Genomic DNA, 9,010 nt, shown 5'->3' on the forward strand with positions numbered 1-9,010 from the left:
TAGATGGTAAAGGTCCTCTGTGTCCCCCACATGGCTGCTGCTTCACCTCATGGCCAAAGAGAGAGACCGCCTCCTTCCCCCCAACTTATATAGCCCCTGTGACCTCATTCACCTGGTCCAGTGGAGGTCAGCCCCAGTTGGCTGTCTGCCAACCAACCAATTTGAAATACATCACCAGTTGCCGGGCAGATTCCAGCCCACCAGGTAGATGCCCCTCACCCAGGTGGCTGATGCCAGTCACGTAGGCAGAGGGAGCAGGTTCCCCGCTCCCTCAGGAATGCAGCTAGCTCGGGTTACCTAAAGAGACAGGCTGAGGGTGCGGTCCCCTGTGTGCAGGGCCCACCCTAATCAAATGGTTGCAGCTCAGAAATTTTAGTCACAGTGTCACAGGGCAGAGATTTTGGGGAGAAACCAAGGTGGCTTTCTGCCACACCCTCCCCCACCCACTGTTACCTATAACCCAAGAGGTGCTAGCCAGTGGCCCCAGCTACTTCTGAGCTTCTTTCCTCTCTTCACAGTGTGAAGTTTCTTGCAATGGATAATTCTCAGCCCAAAGCTGAGACAGAGTGGCTAGACGACATCACACTGAAGACAGGTAACTGCTTGTGCACTGCTCGCTGCCTGCCATCCATCACAAACCTCAAGGCCATGTGGTTTAGTCACCAGAGGCCTGGGTTCATTCCTGCTGCTGCCACAGCCTCTTCATGGATCCTCGAGCAAGTCCCTTAGTCTCTGTGTGCCTCAGTTTCCCATTCTGTAAAAGCAGGGAACAGCCCTGCCCTACCTCACAGGGGTGTCATGGACGGTGAGGTGCAGTGGAAAACCGGAAGTAACATGGCTGCATTTTTTCCCTTGCCCCTGAGCCAGCAATAGCAGTGCCTGTACTGCATGGGGAAACATGGCGAAGGAATTTGCCTAGGGTCATAGAAGCAAATCAGTGGTTATTCCTGGTTAGCCAGGAATAACCCCTGGTCTGCTGAGGCCCAGGCCAGTGTCTTGATGGCTAGACCACTCCCAGTACATGACTTGTCCTCTTGGATACCTTTAGTCCCATTGAGGACAATGAGGTCGTTCATGGGCTTGCAGGTAAGCAGGTGCTTTGCTGAATCAGGGCCCAACTCTCTTTTTTGCTGTGTGTGGGTCCCTGCTAGTGCTGTGTATGACATCATTTCTTGTCCCCCTGCTCCTTGCTCCAGCACAAGACCCCGGCACCATCGACCCCCGGCCCAGGAGGCGCAGCGCCAGCATGATTGTTATCACGACCATTTTGTCCATCCTCTTGGCCATCCTGCTGGCCTGCTTCATCGCCATGCTGATCTACGTATGGTGAGTCCCCACTCATCTGCCCCTGGGATGCACCTAATCACTGAAGAGACTGCTGTAGGTTTTAAACTACCCAGCTTGGTACCAACTCCAGCAACATGCAGCTGAGTAGGGGCTGGAAACCTTCCCCAGGAGCTGAACAGGAGCCAAACTGGGTAGTTTAAAGATAGCCTGGTCATGTCCACACTGCGGGGGCTGTGGACATTTGGATCTGAACTAAAGCTAAAGCTGGTCTGGTAGATCCCGGTCGCGACTAAATTCTCACCAGTGGGAGCGGCCAGTGGATGGATCGCAGGGTCTGTGGTTATCAGCCCCCGAGGAAGCCCCACTGGCCGATACAAAATCACCAAACGCTTTCTCTCTGATTTAGCCTGACACCCGCCTCTTCGGCTCAGCAGAGGGAGCTCAGCCCAGCAGAGTCTGGCGGTAGCCAGAGAGGGGGGGTGAAGCTGACACATGTAGGTATCGCTCAGAGGCAGCTCTCAGCAGTGAGTACAGACAGTGCTGTGCCTGACCCACAGGTCAGGATAGCCACACTTTGCTTCCCTTGCTGAACCCTTGCTCTGCACCAACCTGTTCCCTCACCTTCCTTTCACAGTACGGACATTTGCGGAAGCAGTGAGATATACAACAAGGAGTCTCCCATGGCAGTGACACGCTACAATACTCATCATGTATACAGCCAACCTGAGAACAGGCCCGCCGGCGACTTGAACTGCCCCTCCAGCCACCCTGAGCCACCACCAGGCAGCAGAACCTCCCAGGTCCTGGGCAGCGCCTGGAAAACAGCAGCACCCCCTGCTGCTCTGCTCTAGGAGGCTGTCGAGGTTGGGGGGCTCCTCCTTTTGGGACACCTTCTCTGGTGATTGCTCCTGTCCCTCTGTTGCATTTACTCCATGCTCCATGGATAATGGCTTTAGCTAACACCCCTCCCCTGCTCCTGTCAGGCTGTCCCTCCTGCCCTGCTTCCTCCCCCAGCTACACTCAGCCATGACTTCGGAGAGAGAAGTCTCATGTCTCTGACTCAAACATGACCAGAACCAGGCCCAAACCCTGTGACAGGACACACCCAGCCCTTAGCTCAAGCACCCCCTGAATGCCATGGCTGGGGGTAGAAATCTACGTCCATCCTGGGGCTGGGACCACCCCTTGGATGTTGTCATGTCTGGGGTACAGGATGCATACTCTACTCTTAACAGGATGGGATGATGGTGTTTCCTTGCAATCATCCAGACCTTCCACGGATATGGCTGATGTGGGGGTGCTGGGGTCAAGGCTCTCTGCAGCCACCCACTCAGACAGACACACAGCTTGACTTTCCTGCAGAAGTAGCAGTCCACATCATGGCCCCCTTGGCCCCCTCAACTTCTCCCAGACCCCACAGCTCCATCCCTTGCATGGCCAGATAAGTCACTGGTGGGTGGCCTGATGCACTCCTTGTACAGCACCCTATAAAATCCCCTTCTGGACTGCCCCAGTAGCCTAAGCACAGGACTAATTCTAAGCATGTACTTGAGCACTAGGCAAGATAGCATCTGTGGGCTTTGCTGGTTAGATCAGCAAGACACCGTGGGCAAGGAAGACCATTTGCTCAGGGCCCCCATGCTTCATGTATGCCAGCTAAAGAGCCATCCCAGTCCCTTGCCTACCTCAGTCCCACCTGAGCCCAGAGAACCACAGGAGGGGAAATGTTCTGTGGATGCTCTGATGTCTGCTAAGAGACATGATGTGCTATCCAGTTTGATGAATCTGTTGTGATCCAGCAGCAGCAGGAGCTCTGCTCTGAGATAAAGCTTTCCTGGTAAAGCTCCAGGCAAGGGTTGGGTGTCATTCATGACAGACATTAAGCAACCCAATGGAGCACTGTTGTTAAAGGCATGAGACTTCTCTGGGTGTGGATCTTCTAGGAGTAAGAGCTGGGCTAGATTTGCATGAGCTGGATGTTGGCAGCAGTTGCAAGGCCCCCTGGAGAAAGGACTGGGGTTCTCAACCAAGCCTAATGAATTTAGATGCCCACTTCCCTGGAGCTGCGGTGGTATCTGGTGCCTTGGCAATCCTAGCCTGACATGTAGGACAGTGTTCCCAGGCAGTGCCCCAGCAAACAGCAACCCTGTGCTTCCCCCCATCTGTGCGCCAGTAACAACATGCCATGTATCTATTTGCCGTATGCTTTTTTATTTTCAAAGTACCCATTAAAACTGACCTGCATGAAACTAAGTTCCTCTGTCAGACCCGGCCATTGCCCTGTGGCACTCTGCTTCTTGGGATGTGCAGGTTGGAGTCCTAGAGCCTCTAATCCTCTACGTAGGCCAACATCCCTGGCTGAACTACACCTCCTCTGATTCAGTGTGGTTTGTCTGTCTGTCTCCCTGGGTGGTGCCGTGCATCAAGGCCTTGTTACAGGGTAATTTTAGGCAGCTTCTGGAGCCTTAAAGCCCTTGTCTGGCCGCACGTTAACACCCCTAAACAGCTTAAAGCACTCATTACTTGACTCAAAGTTATGCCACTCCAGGGCAGGTTTATCTCTGATCTGCACTGCCCAGCTCCTGGTCCACTGAGGCGTGGCCACTCCCCACAGCTGTGCCACCCAAGTTGAAGTCCTCCAGTATCCCAGCATGCAGTGGCCCATCCCCCACATGTTGTTTCTGTGTGCAGCTGAAGATGGCGGCAGCTTGAGGGAGGTCAGGGCTAGTGGGGACTGAGGATGGGGGAGGCATGGAAAGCCAGAGCTGGGTACCAGGATGCTGCTGCGGGGTGGGCAGAGCATGGCCCAGTGCATGAGAAAGAGGAAAGCCACATGAGGCAGCGCCGGCTGGTGCTGGTGCTGCTGCCCATCCCAGTGAGGAGGTGGCAGGTCCATCGCTGGCTGGGCCAGGATGCTGGTTTACTCCTGTAGCACAATGCCATGGCTGGTGGGAGCATTTAGCAGCCCTGGTAGGGCCTGGGGAGGAAAATGAGGAGGAGGGAAAGGAGTTGTGTCATCATGGTGAGCCACCAGCCTGCTGCATGTGCCAGGCTCCAGGGGAGGCATGTGACTGCTGACCATTACACGCTCCCACTCCCTCCCCCGCAATCTCTCGCACCCGTGCCCATAAAGCAGGGTTAGAAGCCTGTCCTGGCTCACCAGCCCTGCTCACCAAGCCGCTAGTGGCAAGTCACAGCTGTGCAGGTTGGAGACGATCAGAGAAGGTTTTTAGCCGTAAGGTGTGACTGCTCCAAATGCCAAGTTAGCACTAAGACAATCAACATTGTGCAGTTCACAGTGTAAGGTGTAACAAGGCCTCTCTCCACAGTCACTGTTTCTCTGGCTTGGGTGATGGCCATGACAGAGTTGCAGCCAGAGATGTACGTGGCATGGGAAGGACACACAGCACGGAACAGGCAAAGGACTGGCCAAATAGCCCAAAGGGAGAGCTGGCATCTAGGGCAATGGCCAGGTGGTCATTCAGCTCCTGTTGGCAATTTCATCATCTCAGCTTTACAAGGTTGCTCTCCATGCTTGTTTGGTGGGGCTGTCTGTTCACCTGCAGCCATGACTTGTGCATAGTGCTTTGTGACAGCTACCACCTCAAGGCTTTTGTTCTTGAGCCCCTGAGCTCAATCCCCAGAGTCAGCCTGCCCACAGCATCATTACTAGCAGTGATTTGTACTGTGCTTTGAAATGCAGCAGAGCCTGAGCATCCTAGGTGCAAGAGAAATGAACCTTTGTGGTGTGGGAAGGACCCTTAGTCAGTTTTGCAGGTGCAGGTATTTCAATAAAGCTTGTACATGCAGTTGTATATGCAGTAAGGCAAGGAGTGGCCACATTGTTTAAGCAGGGGATTAGCAGTGCTCTGGGCATTGTGCCCTGAAGGGGAGAATTACAAATATGGCATATGAGTCACAGGGAAAACAATCTGCACCTCCATGCCTGTGACAGAGAGACCCTGTTCGGGGTGACTCAGTTATTCCAGAGGATAATTATAAACAGAGTCAGTCAAAGAGGTTTCTGATTGAAAGAGGTTTTCAATGGCAAATAGGATTTTGTTATGAGAAGACTCAGAGAAAAAAATGCCTTTTAATGAAACAATTTGGTTTCCCAAAATGTCAAAACTGTTTTCTTATATAAAAGATTCAATTAAAAAAGGCACACTCCAGAGAAAGTGGTTTCAAATAGCAGCTGCTTTTCCTGCTGACTGACTGTCTCAACTGGCAAAAGCTGAAAGCAGTCAGAAACACACAGTCAGGAAGTGAAGCAGCCCATACTTGTTCCCACTTCATCACTGTTGCCCAAAAGCAAAATTAGGGTAACAGGAACAACCTCGGGGAAAGTGCTATTTGCATCTGTCTAATGGGGTGCTCAGCCCCCAGGGGCTCAGAGCTCAGCTGCAGGCGGTCAGTGGGTAATAGTCTGCCTGGCTGGGAGGCTGGGGACCAGCTGGAAGTGATGACCAGCTAATAAGCATGGAGCCACAAAGAGCGTTAAAAGCTGGAGGAGGAGGGCTGTCTGGAGAGAGGTGGGTGTTATGTTGCTCCTTGTTCTTTTTGTTTCATTCTTTCTCTGCATATTGCCAATTTAAAAACAGTAAGAAGGTGTGAAAAGGGGGTTCACTTTCTTCCCCTCTAATAGGAGAAAAGCATGCAGGCAATTGTAATCAGGTCTCTGCACAAAGGCATTGTGATTCACTTCTTAATGAAGTGAGCAGATGCTGTTTGCTTTCCAAAGGCCAGGCCCTTGCTCCAGAGCACTTGAAGTGCTAAACCAACCCAGAGAGGAGGCTCTTTTCTTAAGTGGGGAGCAGTATCCTTTTACCTAATGAATGAGACCTTCTTACTGTAACTTTGCAACATGAAACATTTTAGCCCTAGATAAATTCTGAGCAGCTGAGGACAGGGGATTCGTATGGATGTTTCTGGGAACCTTGCAGCTAGTTATCACTAGCAGTCCCATCCATGATTCTTAGCCTGTCTGCCGAAGCTGTGATTGATGTCATGTATGAGGGTGTCCAGTATTGCATATCTGCTTTGTGAGTAACTAGGAGGTCTATGCCAAAGGTCTGTTCTCTGTAGGCAATCTCCTTGTATAGAAATATGCTTATTTTTTTCCTTTCTTCTGGTGGTGTTTGCTGTTTGACCATTAGATGGCAAGCCTGCACAGTGCTTAGATGTGCTATGACAGCCCCATTTGGGTTTTGGCTGTACACAGTAACCCTATAGCTCTGGGTTAGTCTGAAAGTGGAATTTGTGTTCCTAATTTATTTGTGTTAATGAAGCTGGACAAATCCCAGTAAGCATCAGTAACGATGGGTTAAAATGCATCAGGACCTAGCCTAGTTGTGCGTGTTGCATATTCATCTGGGCTTCTTGTAGGGAAGATTGGGTGTTTTGCATGAAGGCAGGTTTGGTATATGCCCCATAGACTTACTTAATATGATAGATGGATTGATTTGCATGCCTGTGGGCTATAAAAGTCTTGGGCCCAAATGGCTTCCCACAGTAGAGTAACTAGTGAGCAGGGCATCAGCCCCAAGCATTGACTGTGAGGGGGCACCAGAATCTCTGTGCGTCTTCCCCCACCCCCCCCATCTTCAGTGGTAGGCATACCTCTGTTCCTCTCCCCTTCCCACCCCGGGCACTCAATTTGCTCCCCATAGCCAACAGCCTTCTTCTGAATAGGGCACAATGTGCAGATCACATCTGGGCAACAGCTCCTGAGCAGCATTTGAACTACATTGATGGACAGCTCCATAGCATTCAGCAGGGAAGGGCTTAAGTCTTACTGCAATATTAAGACTTATACCAGGAAGCTGACACAAGATGTCACGAGAGCAGAAGGTGACTATGTGTGGTGCAAAGGTACAGCTGGTGAATCCTCCATGGCTACAGAATTGGGGTCCCTTCCAGCTCTATGCATCTAGGAAGAAGAATGTTCACCCCCCAGGAAATGGGCGGTGCATCTTGGGAGCAACTTGCTTTCTTTTGTAGCATGAAGATGGAGCTGGGTTGCTAGGTAAGAGAGGCCCATGTATGCTGGCAGAGTACTGGGATATGTGAATTCATGGTCTGACCCGGTGTGGGGGACATGAGGAGACATGGCTGGTGTTCTAATCACGCCTGACTAGCCCTGGATCCTGAGACCTCCTGCTTAGTAAAGAGCTGGGATAGGCAAGCGATCAACTGGAAACACAGAGGGATACTCATAAGACAATGAACGAGAACGTGGTGCAAACATTGGTCCAGCATGCGTGAGGAGTGAGTCACCATGCGCTCCAGCCCATCACTGGCAATCATTTCTGTTTCAGGCTGTAGGCCCTCAAATTGCTGCCATTAAGGCTGTGCAGCAGTGGGAAGTGTGTGTGGGTTGACTGAACGGGGGGAGTAGATGAGCTTCAAAGGCATTTTAAGGCCTGATGTAGCTGCACGGCTATAAATCTCCATGACTCTCTCAGAAACGCACACACAAGGGCTAGCGATGCAAAGCACAGAGGTGGAGCTAGCTGCCGAGGGGCCCACACTGATACCCTTGGGAGGCTGGCAGTAGTTATTTTATTGGATTTATAGGTTGGAGGAGTCTGAGGGAAAGCAGATAGATCAGCCCAGCAAAAAATGTTTTCTGGGGTGCAGAGACGAGGAGGTGGAGTGGTTGCCAGTCCATCCTCGCATGGGAATTGCTCAGGGAACACGCTGGAATGTAAAGCGGGTGATGTGTTGCATCTTTAACTCAGCTTGTGGCCATCTGCCAACATGCAGGTCTTTCAGGGTTCAGAATAACCTGCCATTGCCCCATGGAGGGTGACTGGATCCCTCATGGCCAGTGGTTCATTAATCTCTAAGGCCCATCTGGCCTGTATTCACCTTCCAGAGCACATGGGCTTTAGTAGCCAGAGCCCTAGAGGGCTGGACCCCTGATCTGCCCCATAACCTCTCCACACCCTTGAGGGGTTAGTACTAGTGATGAACACATGGGCTGTGACAGTGTGGAGCAGAGATGGGAAAGACCGGAGGCAGCAAATTCATGTGGATCAAGTCCCAGTAGTGGGACATGCTAGGGGCAGGGAGGCACACAAGGAGCAGAGCATTTGAAAGAGAATGGGGGCCTGTAGCAGGGCACTAAGGTGCCTGCTTCTCTTGGAGTAAAGAGCCCAGGCACAGATTGCTGGGGCTACGAGTTACTGAGGGTATTGGCCGCACCTGCCCCTGGTCAGCTGGCCGGAAGAGGCAGAAGAAGAGCCAACATCAAGGGGGAAGGAGCTCTCCCAGAGTAACCAAAGGGGGAGGCCTGGCTGCAGGAACAGTCTGTCACTGCTGAGGGACAGAGTATTCCCCAGTAGGGTGAATGATGTTATAGTCGGGTGGCTTGAATTTATGTTATAGTCCAGGGGCTTGTGGTTTGTTCGCTGTTTAAGATGGGTAGTTTGGGTGAGGCTATTAGGGGATGGAGGAGGCCTCATAGGGGACCCCTGGCAGTGTGGGGTTTGAATGATCTGTTGCAACTTGTTTTAATGCCTCAGCAACCTAGAAAACTTGGCCTGAAATCTGAGGCAGGGATGAGTTTGGATGCTCCCATACCTCCTTTTCCTTCTGGCTGGGTTCCCCTCAGTTGCCCATTTTGCTACTGGCTGACTGGCTATAGAAAAGCCCCAGGGCACAGCAGGAGTCTGGGGTGGGAAAGGTGATTCAAACCTGAGGTCCTTGCCCCCTTTGGAGC

The 9,010-nt window shown here is 51.9% G+C and overlaps 1 protein-coding gene across 1 annotated transcript in view; it reads left to right on the forward strand.

Annotated features, from left to right (window-relative positions):
- The window catches only part of LOC109316917 (uroplakin-3b-like protein), an 8,117-nt gene extending 5,979 nt beyond the window's left edge, over window positions 1-2,138 (forward strand). Inside the window, exons 4-6 of the mRNA XM_019545288.1 lie at window positions 519-595; window positions 1,197-1,326; window positions 1,922-2,138. Coding sequence (XP_019400833.1) covers window positions 519-595; window positions 1,197-1,326; window positions 1,922-2,138 — 424 coding nt within the window. The remainder of the gene's footprint in view (window positions 1-518; window positions 596-1,196; window positions 1,327-1,921) is intronic.
- Window positions 2,139-9,010: the final 6,872 nt, after the last annotated feature.

This window comes from Crocodylus porosus, unplaced genomic scaffold (genome assembly GCF_001723895.1).
Source record: "Crocodylus porosus isolate Cpor-Errol unplaced genomic scaffold, CroPor_comp1, whole genome shotgun sequence".
Classification (NCBI taxonomy): domain Eukaryota; kingdom Metazoa; phylum Chordata; order Crocodylia; family Crocodylidae; genus Crocodylus; species Crocodylus porosus.